General features: G+C 41.8%; 1 protein-coding gene across 1 annotated transcript in view; it reads right to left on the bottom strand.

Annotated features, from left to right (window-relative positions):
- Positions 1 to 398: 398 nt before the first annotated feature.
- CPNE1 (copine 1) overlaps positions 399 to 16,185 on the bottom strand; it is a gene marked incomplete in the record, with an annotated part of 37,440 nt that continues 21,653 nt past the window's right edge. Inside the window, 6 exon segments of the mRNA XM_077459015.1 lie at positions 399 to 2,412; positions 4,533 to 4,769; positions 8,084 to 8,217; positions 8,611 to 8,662; positions 12,763 to 12,817; positions 14,087 to 14,220. Of these exon segments, the coding sequence (XP_077315141.1) occupies positions 2,296 to 2,412; positions 4,533 to 4,769; positions 8,084 to 8,217; positions 8,611 to 8,662; positions 12,763 to 12,817; positions 14,087 to 14,220 (729 nt within the window).

Genomic DNA, 16,185 nt, shown 5'->3' with positions numbered 1-16,185 from the left:
GGAGCATACCAACATTCGGATTTTAGGCCAACAGTCTGTCTTCACACAATTCCCTACCGAAAATCTGATTGTTTGTACAAGGCTTTAAGCCTCTCGTACACAAAATCCGATTGTTGGCAGGGGATTGTGTGATGACAGACTGTTGTGCTAAAATCCGACCATTAGTACACTCCATCAGACAATTGTTGTCCAACTTTCGGCCAACAAATGTTAGATGGCAGGCTAGTAAATTTTCAGCGGACAACGATCCGTTGTCAGATTTTCCTATTGTCTGTACACAAGTCCATCACACAAAAGTCCAAAATACAAACACGCATGCTCGGAATCAATGCTTACCAAGCACGACATTAACTCAAAGGGTGGTGCTCAAGAGATGAAATTCCATGTAGTACGTCACTACGTTTGTGTTTGTTGGCTGACAATTGCGTGCCGTTAGTATGCAAGACAAAATCCAGGCACACAGCCTTTTGACAAAAGTCTGACGCTCCGTTGGCCAACAATCCGATCGTGAAATGGACAGCTTTCAAAATTGCATAGAAAAGAAGATGTGGCTAATGAAAAGCAATGTAAAGGGCAGTTGTACAAAATGCAAAAGCAACCAGGTCTTAGTTACGATAATTGGTAATCTGCGATTTTAACTGACTGCTGTGGGTAACTGCACTTCACTCTCTGTCTTAATGGACTGTGTGATCAGACACATCAATAAACCTATGACTACTATATTCACGTGAATTATTATTGTGTTCTCATTGAAATTATGGAACTTGCATGCAGCTTGTGCATTCTGTGCTACTAAGGTAAATTCATGCCCCAGCTTAGCTATATACTTAGCTATATATATGCAGCATGCAGGATTTTAATAAATGTGCAAATTACGGTGCGAGCGCTAAATATATTTTAGTTAAAGATAGACGTTCAAGACTATTTAACCCCCGGTCTCACCGGTGACAAGTCACACTCTATTGTTGGCAACTGAACTGTTCACATCGGTGCGGTGCCACACTAAATCTGAAAAAGAAGTTCCTGCACTATTTTTGACAATTTCAGGTGCGACCTGCATAGACATCTAAGCATGAAATCGCACAGATGTCAGCCAAGTCACACCTGAAGTGGCATTGGCATGCGGCTTTAGAATCGTGTGATTTAAAGTGAAGTCGCACAATTTCAAAGTCAGATTTGGCGTGAGCGGGGCTAAACCTCACTGCTACGAGTTTACGCAATTTTCACTGCACCTTAAAAACCCATATTAAAAACCCCAATGTTGGTTAGTATTGGATAAAATGCACAAATATCTACTTCTACATACAGAAAAGAAAAATACAGATTATATAAAGGTCAAAGTCCAAAACAGAGCGAGTAGGGAGTTAAGTGATCCTGTCACTTTGCCCCACATGCCAACAGCACATGTTCAGCTTAAAAATAAAACTGTAACCAGGCTATAGACATTTATATAGTGTGATAAGCAGTAAACCTAGCCCCCGCTGGCTTCTGTAGCTGCAGGAACTGTGGAGTGCTTTTATTTTCTCTCAGAAGGTGGTTTTGCTCCCCCCTCCCAGCAGTGATTTAGTTGGGCTGTCATGCTGACAGCCTTCTAGGATACATTCGCACGGGCGTTTTTACCACAATGCGAATCCCAGTGGCAGGAATCTTCTGATTTCCGTTGCTGGAGTTGATAACTGCAAGGCGCTAGTCGTGGCCCCCGAGCCCGTGACATTTTGTCGGCAGCCAAGGCCAGTGGTTTCCTGCGGTGATTGCGGCTGGATGCACTTTGTGCGTTTCCAGCCACGATTACTGCAGGCTTTGACCAGATTTGAACAGCTTCTCGTTTGCTGAACTTTGCAAATGGATTGCCTCACAGCACCAGCAGCTTCAGAAGTCAGTAAGGGACCGTTTTACAGCTTGTTATGAATATGTACAGATTTGAATGTCTATAGTCTGGCCACAGTTCTAATTTAAGGCTAACTTCATATTTCAGTGTTTTCCATACGGTACAGTTGATTCCTAAGGAACAAGTGTTTTGCTTAAAACTGCACCATAGATGTGGCAAGCAGGATTTTAATGCTCCACACACTTCAACAAATATACATGAACATTGCCTTAGCAGTGTGGACCTCAGATTCCAGGAAGGGTGGTTGCCATCAAGAATATCTACTGAAAAGGGGATCTGCTCTGTTGCACTGGAATGAAAAACTGTGTCAAGTCTATTAGAGTTGAATAATAAGGAGATCTGTTCATTCTACAGGTCACGTTCCTCTGGTTGTAGCAGCACCACATATGGAGGGGTTGCTCCCTTTTCTAAGTGGTCTTCTGCTGTGGGGGTTTGACTGGTGGTAGTCCCAGCAGCTTGAAATAGGAAACCAGTTGTTTAGGGACCTCTGCAAGAACAGCTTGAGTAAGAGCTTCCCTGGGTGCCTGGAAGATAAAGAAAGCAGTTTTGAGTTAACAGAACATTTAGAACGGAAAGACATTTTCCATGCCCATCTACAAACCCATGCTGCAGCAGGAGGTGGTAGACGTCACATGCCCATCTACAAACCCATGCTGCAGCAGGAGGTGGTAGACGTCACATGCCCATCTACAAACCCATGCTGCAGCAGGAGGTGGTAGACGTCACATGCCCATCTACAAACCTATGTTGCAGCAGGAGGTGGTAGACGTCACATGCCCATCTACAAACCTATGTTGCAGCAGGAGGAGGTAGACTTCATAGCCAGCAAGAATAGAGCCAGAAGTTAGCAAGTGTACCCAATAGAGTATCAGCTAAACTAAGGGTTAGAACCTGTCAGTCATTCTGTTATTACTGTTTGGGTACCCGTTGGTGAAAAGTTCCCATCACTTTTTCTCTTAGACACCCAACACAAAGAGAGAAGTTAATTCCTTTAGAGACAGAAAATTTCTCCTACGATTTTCACTCACATCCTGTTCCAGTGGCAGCAGTAAAAAAAAAAAAAAAAAAGTTGAAAACTTCTTTCACTTCCTGTCTCAGTGACAACTGCAACCAAGACAAAAAAGTAAGGTGGTGAATCCCCTAAATGGCTTTACAAACAGCAATGATAACTTGACATACATGGTGGCAATTAACTTTTAAGGACTGGCTAGTAGCTCAGGACTTAAAATTTTGAGCCCTGATATAGCCCAATGGGAATTTGCAGAGGGTGGTAGGAGGCAAGTTAGAACACCATAAAATGGTCTATACTTTCATAGCGAAATCCCTTAATTTTGTGGATCCCTGGTGGGGGGGGGGGGGGGTCTCTAAAGACAATCCAATCATGTGAACAGACACTTGCTCTGTGGACCTGGACACTTATTAAGGATATAAGGTTTTCATTGCGCTGATGATAGCCAACAATCCTGAAAATGCAGTTTGCAATAAATGGCTCTCTCATACATATACACATGATATTTATACACACACCACACAAACAAACACGTGTAAAGGGATTTGTATGGCCCTGCTGATTCCAGAAAAGGAATAATTCCTTTATTTTTGGGATATGGGCAGCACAGTTGCTAACTGGTTAACACTTATCCACCTATCAGCACTAGGGTCGCCAGTTTGAATCCCAACCAAAGCTAGACAAGAATGTGGCTAGTAACAGGGTCTGACAGGTGGGTGAGGAGGCACTATGCATCCCACATTACTATTCTCTCTGCAGAACCCAATGGTGTCCCAGGTCTGTTACAATTCTATAGTAGTGTATACTAAAAAAAAAAAAAAAAAAAATACAAAAAAAAAATTGCTATGCGCCTCTAACGTGTTTGGCTTGAAGAAAAAGTGGCAACCCCAACTAAAGCACTACGTGTGTGGAGGTTGCATGTTCTCCCTGTGTGGGTTTCCTCCCGCATTCCAAAGACATGCTGGTAGGTTAGTTATTGGCTCTAGTCTGTATGTATGTATGTAGTTATGAATACGAGTTAGGGACCTTACATTGTAGGATCCTCAAGGGCAGGGACTGATGTGGATGTACAAATTATTTATAATTATATATATATACCGTATCTCTGCATAAATTGATGGTGCTGTAAAGTTACCTGTAATAAATATGTGATGGAATGAAACATGCAAGTACCTTCTGTTCTGAAATAAAAACTACTACTACTGTACTGCGCACAGATACAGTTTTGATCCGTTTAAAATCTTCATAGTTATACATTTTTATAATATGATTGGGATGCACTGGTGTTAGGTTTGAAGTCCTCAAGATGAGGACAAAATTCTGCTTTAAGAATTTGTGTAGGAAACAATGAAATATAATACAAGCTGCAATTTGTCTGCATCAGTCAATACACATTTTCTGAGAATCTATTTGCACACCCTCTTCATTACTGACCAGTGGAAACCTTGGCACTACAGCTGTGATGAAACTAAAGATCCCATCATGCCTCTGTCTCTGGGATTCATGCCCGTGGCTGTGAATGTTGCAATGCTTGATGGGATTTGTAGTTTCACCACAGCTGGAGTGACAAGGTTGCCTAACCCTGGACTATGCTGTCCCCTCTAAACACAAAATAGAAACCATAGGTCAGCTTACGTTCTGAAACTGTCGGAATGGCACAAACTGCACAATATCTCTGGCGGCTGCTTCCCCAGTGGAGGCCTTCAGAACTCCATTGTCACCATCAAGGAATTCCATAGCCTTGAAATCGGCATTTCCTACCCCAATAATGATAATGGACATGGGAAGTTTGGAGGCTTGGACAATGGCGTTCCTGGTATCATTCAGGTCTGTGATCTCTCCATCAGTGATGATGAGAAGGACAAAGTATTGCTGAAAAGGTAAAAGAGACAACAGGGTGAAAGGGCATTAAAGTAAATCTAAAGCTAAAACTTTCTAAATGTCTCTTAGAATGTGGTAGAAACTAAGTTTTCTTGGCTTCAATAATAGATTCTCCTAATTTTGTGTCCTGTAAACGCAAGAAACAGGAGAATCGCTCTTCAAAGTGGAGTCATTTTCCTCATAGAACGTGGGTCTCCAAAACAAGTGTCCCCTATTTGAAGACTTTCCTTGTAAAAGACGACAGGACGTGCCTCTTCTGTGGCCTGCGTCACGGACCTCCACTAGAATGCGGATATATCCTCTGCTGAAGTCCACACTAACTTGACACTTCCTGGAGTGTCGATCTGATCTCCACCCATTACAGTATAAAGCAGTGATGTGGAGGTCAACAGGAAGAACCAGCTCCAGAGCAGAATTTGGCAGCCCAGGCAGCAGAAAAGGCAAGTCCTGGCAAGTCCTGTCTTCATTTACAGGTAAACAACAAAAATACACCTTGTGCACAAAACATTGTCCCAGTAATGGAATTGAGAATAACTCCATGTCATGTGGATGTAGCCACAAGCCTCGCTGCCCCCTCGGGCTAAGAAGGTCCTGAAGCCACTACCAAACACAAACAAAAGAGGGCGCACCAGACTAGTGCATTACCCCACATTTATTGGAAAGCAATCATTTAATATTATGCTCACAAGTGAAATTTGAACTACTCATTTGTAGCCCTGTAGTCCACGACACAGTTCACTCCAAAGTCCAGGGGGACCTCTGCCAGTTGGCTCTGAGGAAGGTGCATCCTTCAAAATGCATCAGCCAGTAAGGATCCTGCTGAGGTCTCCCTGGACTTTGGAGTGAACTGTGTTGTGGACTACAAATAAATTGTTTATGAGGATAATTTTAAACGATTGCTTTTCAATAACCATGGGATAATGCACTAGGCTGGTGCACCCTCTTGTTAGCGTTTCATTATTAGGTATGCCTTAGTTTAAGCAATTTTCTTCAGCAAAAGGGTTGTTCTATAGAAAAAGTATGCTACTAAACCCTGCAATGATATCCGTACAGCCCAATGGCAGATTATGCTTAAAGCGGAGCTACACTGCATCTGAGCACCACAAACCAAAAATGCAATTTTTAACCACTTCACCTCTGGAAAATGTACCCCCCCCCCCCCCCCCCCCGATCAGCCCATTTTTTATGATGCGCCACTTTAACTGATAATGGCATGGTCGTGCAACACTGCACCAAAACAAAATTGATGTGCTTTTTTATACCCACAAATAGAGCTTTCTTTTGGTGGTATTTGATATTCATTTCTGCGTTTAGTTTTTGCAATATAAAAAAATAAAAATAAATAAAAGACCGAAAATTTTGAACATAAAACATTTTTTAACTAGTAATGGCAGCGATCAGCAACTTATAGCAGGACTGCGATGTTGCGGCAAATAAAGCGGACATCTGACACTTTTTTGGGAACCAGTAACACCAATAGTGATCAGTGCTAAAAATATGCTCCGTCACTGTACTGGCTGGGAAGGGGTTAACATCAGGGGCAAATCAAAAGGTTAACTGTGCCTAGAATGTGTTTTCTAACTGTAGGGGAGGTGCCTTTACTAGTGGAAGGTGTGGATCGGTGTTTCTGCTTTACAGGATCCATGCCTTCTTTAGTGAACGGCAAGCTGCCTTGTTTACATAGACTGCCGTCCTATCATGGACAGAATGATCAGCGGGCGCCGGCAGCCATTGGGATACGCTGCGCCCGCTGTGTAGAATCACAGTGGGAGCGAGCCACCGGTGGCATGCATTTGCGCCCATTACCCAGCGCAGAAATGCACATATACACATGTGATCCTTCGTAGCGCGGCCACCCTGTAGCAGTAAATGTGCTATTGGACAGTCAGCAAGTGGTTATTATTCAAAGCAAACCCAGCCATCCATCCATGGCTCCAGGCTTTATTTTGCTGAGAAATCACTTTGAAAAACACCCTCCTAGTGGCTGTGGCCATTTTGAGTAAGAGCAATGGATTCATGTAGCATTTACTTCCTGGAATCCATCTGCCCTTAGCTTAGGTATAAAGGCAGGAGGGTTTGCTTAGCTGAGAAAATCCCCTTTTCCTTCCTGAAGACTCCTGGAATGTATGACCTAATTTGCCTAGGCCTGAAAACGTGGAACTAACTAAAGAATGTAAAAAAATAAAATAAAAAAAAGTGTATGTAGAATAATTATATATGTGTATGTAGAATAATTATATATATATATATATATATATATATATATATATATATATATATATATATATATATATATATATATATATATATATATATATATATTATGCGCAAGAATGCCTCAGCCATCCGGTACTCTCCCTCCTGATTGGCTGAGACACAGCAGTGGCGCCATTGGTTCCTGCTGCAGTCAAAGTCAATTAGCCAATCAGGAGAGATATGGGGCAGGGACGAACCAGTGCTGCCAACCATCAGTATTTTTACTGCCAGCCAGGAAAAAACAGGCAATTTTCTCCTGCCAGTAAAAAAATGTGGCTGTGACGCTTGGCTTGGTTCCAAGCCAGCTGAGACCATCCAAGTGCCTGCTACAGTGTGAGCTCTGGCAGAGGCGGTGCCTGAGCATGTTGTGTGCTGTCATGGTGCAATGGAGCCAAGCAGAGCAGCCAGAGCCTCGTGTGTGGTTCTGCAGTATGGGAGCAAGGCAGACTGGGACCGTCAGTGCTGTTTAGACTGGAGTGGACTGGAGGGACCACTTGGCTTGGAGAGAGACTGTCACTGTGACTCCGGAGGGGATGTGTTGTGTCAGTGAGCCATCATCATCATCTGTGCTACTGCACACTGCTGTCAGTGCCACTGCAAGAGTCAATTTTATGCGTGCGTGCCGCCCACTCTAATTTCTTGCACTCTTGTCCCTCCCTGAGCCACTTACTATATCGAAAATAAAGAAATATGTTCTTTTGCCTTATTATCTATCTTAAATTATATTTCTAATTGTATTTGTTTGTAGCCTAAATACTCTCATTTGCACTTAAAACTGTCATTTTGTAACTTTTGGAAATGCCAGTAAACTTCAATCTGGTAGGTTGGCAACACTGGGCCGAACAGACACAGCTACGGCTGCTTGCTGTGGGGGCACTTGAAGGGAGGGAGGGGCCAGGAGCACAGAAGAGAGGATCCAGAAGAGGAGGATCTGGGCTGTTCTGTGCAAAACCAACTGCACAGAGCAGGTAAGGATAATTTATTTTTTATTTTTTTTGTTTAATGTAAAGAACACGTTTGTTATCTTTAATGTTACATGGAATACTCACAGATGCCGTCTTTTGTTGTGCTGAAGATGCTGCAAACCTGGTAACATGATTGATAATGGGGGAGAAGTTTGTTGGCCCGTACAGGCGGACCTGCGGCAGAGCCTGGCGGTATGCATCTACAACGCCTTGTATACCTGTGAAATAAAGAAAGGAGGTAGAACATAAAAAAAAAAAAATTACTTAAAACTCAGCTTCAGCCAATTTACCAGAGGCTCTAACCTTTCCCAATTTTACAAAAAAAAAAAAAAAAAATATATATATATATATATATATATATATATATATATATATATATATATATATATATATATATATATATATATATATATATATATATATATATATATATATATATATATATATATATATATATATACACACACACACACACACACATATACGCATAGGGAAGAGGAGTTAGAGCCCCTTAAAGATTTTATTTTTATTTTACTGTGGCACATTCAGTCAATATGAAAAATGGCCTATGGGAAATTCAATAGGTTATTGGGTCTTCAGTGACTTCTTACCTGGACAGTATGGATTAGCTGGGTTGAAGTTTAAGGCAAATTCATGAGAGACCTGCAAGTACAATACATGTGAGGTTAGGCCTACAGAGACCCTGGGGCAGGAATAAAGGCCTTGGTCGACAGCCTTTAGTTTGTTCACAACTGCTTCTCTTCCCATGCAAGTCAAAAGGAACAGAAGAGCAGCTTGAAGAAGATAGAGGCAGCTCAAAAGCATGCCAGCGGTAAGCCAAATGCACCCAAACAATTCTGAATTATTTCAGAAGCGTAATTTGATGAAAAAAAAAAAAAAAAAAAGAACACAACAACAACAACAACAACAACAACAACAAACTGCATAGGCCTACTGAAAAAAACCACAAAGCTCACTGGCACAGATCATATACCTTTTTAAAACTCAGCTCATTAACATCCAAAAGACATCATAGAGGTGTAGTAGTAAAACAGCAATCAGTTAAGCTCACATTACATACTACAAGCAGACTGTACATCTATACCCACCTCCCTGCTGCAGTATCAGTCCGATGCTGTGGCACCTGCCAGCTCTAAGCCAGAGAACTGAGCGATCACATGACTGTTGATCACTCAGTTCTCGGTCCTCCCGGAGCAGAGAGCAGTGACGGTCAGTCAGCACTCTCTGCTCTGCCCTGGCTGGGGAGGGTGCGGGAGCAGCCGGCTTGGGCTCTCAGCAGTGCACAGAAAGGCAAAGCCAGCTGCTGATCAGGTATCTGGGTGGATCCTGACATTGTCGGCAACCTCATCCGACAGCGAGTTTTAGCCGATACTGGTACACTCCTGTGACCCACAAGAGAAGTCTGGCCAAAAAAAAAAAAAAAGCTTTGGCCATACTCCTCTTAAGATCCCCACACGTTACAGTCTGATTGTACAATCAAATGAAGAAGATGCGTCACATTCCCGGTATCGCATTGGGGAGGGGACAGGGCGGTGCAGGAGACAGTCGATCGGTCTCAGCACAGAAAGGGCATACCAGTTAAGCGGTCAAAGCATTTTCTTTGGTCCTTAACCACCTGCCGACCAGCCGCCATCATTATACTGCAGCAGGTCGGCATGATCCCACGAGCCGTCGTAACTATACGTTGGCTCCTTTAAGCGGGATAGCAGGAGTGCGCCCGCCCGCTGCACTGTGAGGGTGCCGATGCTCGTTGCCGACAGTCACGATGATCATGCCGACCCGCAATGAAGGGGCCAGTGTGGTGGTTAAAAGTTATAGCTGTAGTAGCAAGAATAATAAATGAACCGTGTATCTGCTTGTTTCAATAAAGGAGCAATCCTGTCCTATAGATCTAAATTCTACACAGCACCCTTCCCAATGCCTACACCTACCCAGGGAAGGACCAGACAACGTCCCTACATACCTTTTTTTTTTTTCTTCTCCTTTTCTTTCCCTTCCTCCTCTCTCTCAATGTTAGAAGTCCACGTGCTTAACCAGTGTTAATTTTAACATCAAAATTTCTATTTGGTTTTATAGTCTTTCAACCTAAATGCCATTTTAGTTTTAGTCATCTGAATCGTTTTAGCTTTAGGTCGTATTTTAGTCGACTAAAATCTCCAGTACATTTTATTATTCTAAAATCAAATGGGTTTAGTTAAAATTTTAAATGCATTATATACTGGTAAGCATTTCTTTAGAATTGCCAAACGCATACTCCTGGACTAAAAATCGAATAACATTATTTATGGTAAGGTTTGAACATGCACTATAGACACAGATTTAGACGTTGTGATATACAACGTCTTTACAAATAAAACCAAGCTTCATAAAACAAATAGTTTGCTTTTTGACAAGCAGAAGTACAACGTGAAAATATAAAAAACCCCAAAAAAAACTGTAAGCTCTATTGGCTGTGATGCCATTGCACATATTACTGGACTATGCGACCATATTAAATATTAAGAAAAAAATAAATTAAAAAAATAAAAATTATAAGAAAAGCGATAACATGTAAATATATGACTATTTGTATTTATTAAAACCCGTTTATCTAAATTTATTTTTCTGCTTCCCTGTGCCTTATATAAAGTCCCACCCATTGCTTCCCCATTTTCTAAATAAGAAAAACCTTTCAATTTAGTTTTAGTCAAAGTCTTTTCACTAAATGCCATTTTAGTTTTAATAATCTCAATTTTTTTAGTCACATTTAGTCGACTACACTAGTAAAATATTTTAATTGATGAAAATAACACTGCTCTTAACTCGAATACACTCCACCTTCTTTTATGCCCCATGATGACCACTATATACACTTGTGGGTTTAATTTCTCATCCAATATTTAAAGCAAAATTATTCTACCTCTGAGTATTATACAGTTTGAACTATGTATACATAGCTGGAATTGGTAGGCGAATACAGGGCAGCCATCAGAAATTTTGAGCCTGACCACCAACTTTCCCAAGGCCTTGCCTATGGGCCATCCCACCGAATCCACACATTGGCCACCTCTCCTGTACACACTCAACCGCCCCCCCCCCCCCATTAATCCTGTATATATGTCAGCCCCCCCAGTCCTGTATATATGCCAGCCCCCCCACACACACGAATCTGTAAAACACACAAGCCTCTGGCTCCTCCCTGTACACAAACAGCCTCCTCCCTTTCCTTCACAGTCCCTACTTGTAAAGCAAATCTTCCTATCCAACTAATTTTCACAAAGCTGACATGTTGCTGACACAGAGGAGTGTAGTACAGGCAACTCACATGAGGGGTGCACATAGTAGCCAGAGGTGGCAGTAAAGAGCTTGATGTCTGAGCTCAATGACACAGAGCAGCAGAAGCTGTGAGATCATTTCTATAGTGAACAAGACGTCTCCCCCTTCACTCGTCCTGCCTTCTTCTGGCCTGGGCGGGCCCTCACATTTGTATCGGCTGTACCCCCCTCCCGATGGCGGCACTGGGCCTATACGTGGAACCGACTCTCTGAAGACCACTCTCTGTTTACCCTACCTGTCCCTGAGGCCTAGGCAGAATAATGCTTGAGACTTGACTGATCTCATTACCTGATGTTTATTAACAGTTTTTTTTTTCTTTTTTGTTCACCGCTCTGCCCCAGACCAAGATCTCTCTATTGGAGGCGAGACTATTTTGTTTTTAGATATTTAGGTTTAGCCAACCTGTTATGATACTATATTCTTTGTACTCTAATACACAACCATTGTTTATGCTCGATGTATACTTTATCTTTTTCAAATAAGTATTTTCATGGAAATAAAATAATAAATAAATATTATTAAACAACAACCACCATAAAGAATTTTACAATGTAGTAAAATTTACGCTTTTGCACATATTTACTCTATAACCCCAACGCAAACTTATTTAAACTGGTTTATAACTGCACTACAAACCTCAGCTGTATTAAAAAGTTTTAGCATAGAAGACACTGCATTTCAGTCTGTATCAGACGTCGAGAGGGCATTAAACACAGCTAAAATAACTAAGCAAATGCCTCTAAAAGCTGGCCATACACGGATTCAATTTTCTCTGTGGGTAGTCCTGTCGGCCACCTCCCTCCCGACATCCTTTGGTTGAAAAATGGAATGAGCCGGGCCGAATACAGTTGACTAAACAGTGGCTGCATCCAATCAGGTGCAGCTGCTGTTTGGGTATTTTGACAGCCGTCTGGACCAGCTGTCAAAATTCAATGGCTGCAATGGGAGATTTGTCCACCTGCGCCGAGTAGCGTGAATGCAACAACCTGTTTTTTTTTTTTTTAAGCGTGTAGGCTGAACAAAAAACATACAATAGTATATGGCAGTGATGGGGAACCTTGGCACCCCAGATGTTCTGGAACTACATTTCCCATGATGCTCAACTACACTGCAGAGTGCATGAGCATCACAGGAAATGTAGTTACAAAACATCTGGGGTGCCAAGGTTCCCCCATCACTGGTATATGGTCGGTTTACTGCACAGATGGATCCTGGAGGACTAACTTCAGCCCCTCTATACAGAAAACTTCAGATTAACAGCCACTCTTGGGCCCTGATCCTACACCAGGCCCCATGGCAGTCATGTGGACTGCTATAACTACTGTTATACAGTCGTTACACACTGGTTTTGACAATGACAACAAACAAGGGTTACCCAGTATGTGTTATGCCGTTTTTTGTTTTCTTTTCACCTAGTTTCATCTTACCTGCCAGTTTGGAGGAACCTGAGCACCAAATCCAAATGCTGGAAACTGTTTGTCCCTAAAAAGGAACACATCAAAACTTAGAGATAAAAAATAATTAAATAAAACTTTTATAAATATCCAGACATGTGAACTGTTGGCCTCAATTGTTCTCAATTGCAAAATATGAAAAATTTGAAGCAGTTAGTCAGGCTATCCATTTGGTTTATGCAGGAGAAAAGGAGGGGGTAAAATGTCTCCTAAGGTCTCCTGGGCAGTACCCTAAAAACTCCATCCAAAAGTGAGATTTTAGTCACTTCTTACATGACTTTGATATCCCCCAACAGCGAGATCCCCATTACATACAGTAAAACGGTTTCCTTCCAACAGAGTTTCGGGGGTTCCCATCAAACCTCTGTGTTTCAGCTCCTCCTGTTATAGTCTTCAGAATAGTAAAGAAATAAAAAAAATCCATTAAGGATTCCGGGAGCCCTTAATAATGGGCACAGCTGCTATTTTCTGAGATGTCACCAACAGAGTCTCTGAGAAATAGAACAAACCGTCAGCATTTGATGCCCCAACATCTACCAAAAAATGTTTTATATTTTTTTCGTTTTGGGTGGACTGATCCTTTAACAACTGGAGTTTTTTGTACATCTGTACATGTTGCCTTGTGCAGTGATGGTTCACTTTGTTATATTAACTATCCTTGCTTCGTAAAGTGGTTCTAAAGCTCAAAGTTTTTTACCTTCAATGCATGAAGGTAAAAAACCTTCCCCCAGCAGCCCAATACTAACCCGAGCCCAATCATCCTCCAGCACTGTGCATGAGAACCTCGGCTCTCTAGGGACTCTCCCTCCTCTTTGGCTGAGACAGCAGCGCTAGCCATTGGCTGCCGCCCATCACAGCTAGTGGGCCAATGAGGAGAGAGAGGGGTGGCTCTGCTTGTGAATGGACACATAGCAGCAGGTCAGGAGCAAGCCTGCCTGGGTGCCCCCACAGCAAGCTGCTTGCTCTAGAGCAGTGATGGCGAACCTTGGCACCCCCAAAAGTTTTGGAACTACATTTCCCATGAGGCTCATGCACTCTGCAGTGTAGAGGAGCATCATGGGAAATGTAGTTCCAAACATCTGGGCTGCCAAGATTCACCATCACTGCTCTAGGGGCACTTAGTAGGAGAGAGGAGCCAGGGGAGCCAGGAGCGCCAGCGGGGAACCTAAGAAGAGGAGGCTCTGGGCTGCTCTTTGCAAAACCACTACACACAGCAAGTATGACATGTTTATTATTTTAATGTAATAAAATCAGAAGCTTTATTATCACTTTAAGAAGTAAAACACAACAAGCTTACGTGTCGTAATCCTGGACCACGTTCCCCACACACCAGATCGCGGTCAAGTACTCATTCACTCCATTTGGGCTAATGTAATGGAGCGAGTCGGGTGATTTGGGATCCCCATTTGAACCGGTGAAATCTATACCAACCTGAAATGTTCAGATAGGATGTATTACTCATTACTGTTCTTCGCATGTTTATACAATGCCTGCACAGAAGCGGTTTTATGATGTATACCACAGTTTAGTTCTAGCTAAAGCAAAATTATATATATATATTTTTTTGCTTTAGCTAGAAATAAACTGTGGTATACATGATAAAACCGCTTATGCAGCTCTAAAGTGTTTAGTTTCAGGAAAAAAGGGGCAACCCTAACTACAGCACTACCTGCGTGGAGGTGGCATGTTCTCCCTGTGTGGGTTTTTTTCCCACATTCCAAAGACATGCTGGTAGGTTAATTTGCCCTAATACGTATGTATGTATGTATGTATGCATGCATGTATGAATGCGAGTTAGGGACCTTACATTGTAAGCTCCTTGAGGGCAGGGACCGATGTGAATGTACAAAAAAAAAAATATATATATTTTTACCTACCAATTTACCTACCAGCATGTCTTTGGAGTGTGGGAAAAAACCCACACAGGAAGAACATGCCACTTCCACCAGGAAGAGAGAGATAGAGAGAGAGATACACACACACACATAAATAAATTTTGACGTATTTGCCTGTTTAAGCCAGCAAGATTGCTAAATAGCGAATTATCTTATCTATTAAACCAGGCACCTGGAATCACTTGTTGTGAAAGCCCATCTTGCCAAGATCATTGAGAGTAATAAGAAGTCATGCTGGGAGTGTCAACTCAATCAATGCATCATGACTGGCAAATGAAGCAGAAAAGTAAAGATATTTTTTCTCCGGATCCCGTCAAGCACAACTATGACATGACAAATTGATGACAGTTCCTTTGTGTAATGTTTTCACATGTATGACAGTTAGAAACATGTGGATCCATATTAGTTATTCTGAAACTGCACTGGGGTTTTGTCTAGTTGCAAACAGCACTAGTGGAGTGCTAATAAATTGAAAGCCCATTTTTTAGGCAAAAAATGTGTACCCTTCCATTCATCCCCCTATACCAGGGATATGCAATTAGTGGACCTCCAGCTGTTGCAGAACTACAAGTCCCATGAGGCATAGCAAGACTGACAGCCACAAGCATGACACCCAGAGGCAAAGGCATGATGGGACTTGTAATTTTGCAACAGCTGGAGGTCCGCTAATTGCATATCCCTGCCCTATACCAACATTTTGTGAACTCTGTGAACCCTGAGAGGATCCCACTGCTAGACAGGCAAAAGTAGATGATCATAACACCCAGGCATGCACACGGACACCCAAACAAGGATCCTTCTACTCTGAAGTGAAGATGACAGAAGACATGGGACCAAACATGTCATGTGTCCACAGATTAAATGTGTACATTTAGGATTTTAGAGGTGAAATTTTATATAACTCAGTAAATTAATGAGGAGGGAGGTCTTTATGCCCAGAGATCAGCTTTAAATCATAAAAGAGATTTTTGTCCCATCAAGGACATTTTGAACATTTAGTACAATAACTGCATTGCAAGAAAAATGGCAACTTTTTATATAGCATGCACATGTACTCTATGCCTCCGATGACGTCAGTTATGACAAAACACATTGGACGTCGTGAACGCATGTGATGTCTCCGCGTTTGCTTGAACTGTTTGGAATACAGTCCACTCATTGTGGTAAGAGTCCATTCCCTAAAGCAGTGACCACGAGATTCATCCCCATAAGATATTTTCTATAACACAGTGGTGTATGTATTGAGACTGTCACTTATTGTACATACACAATAAAAGTGACTTTAATTTATTTACGTGTGTGTGTGTGTGTGTGTGTGTGTGTGTGTGTGTGTGTGTGTGTGTGTGTGTGTGTGTGTGTGTGTGTGTGTGTGTATATATATATATATATATATATATATATATATATATATATATATATATATATATATATATATATATATATATATATATATATATATATATATATATATATAATCATAGAGATAGATCTATCTCTCTAT

This window comes from Lithobates pipiens, unplaced genomic scaffold (assembly GCF_037356315.1).
Source record: "Lithobates pipiens isolate NorthernLeopardFrog02 unplaced genomic scaffold, aLitPip1_a1.2 Scaffold_28, whole genome shotgun sequence".
Lineage (NCBI taxonomy): Eukaryota > Metazoa > Chordata > Amphibia > Anura > Ranidae > Lithobates > Lithobates pipiens.
Note: the sequence above shows the minus strand (reverse complement) of the source record. Positions and strands in the feature narration are given on the sequence as shown.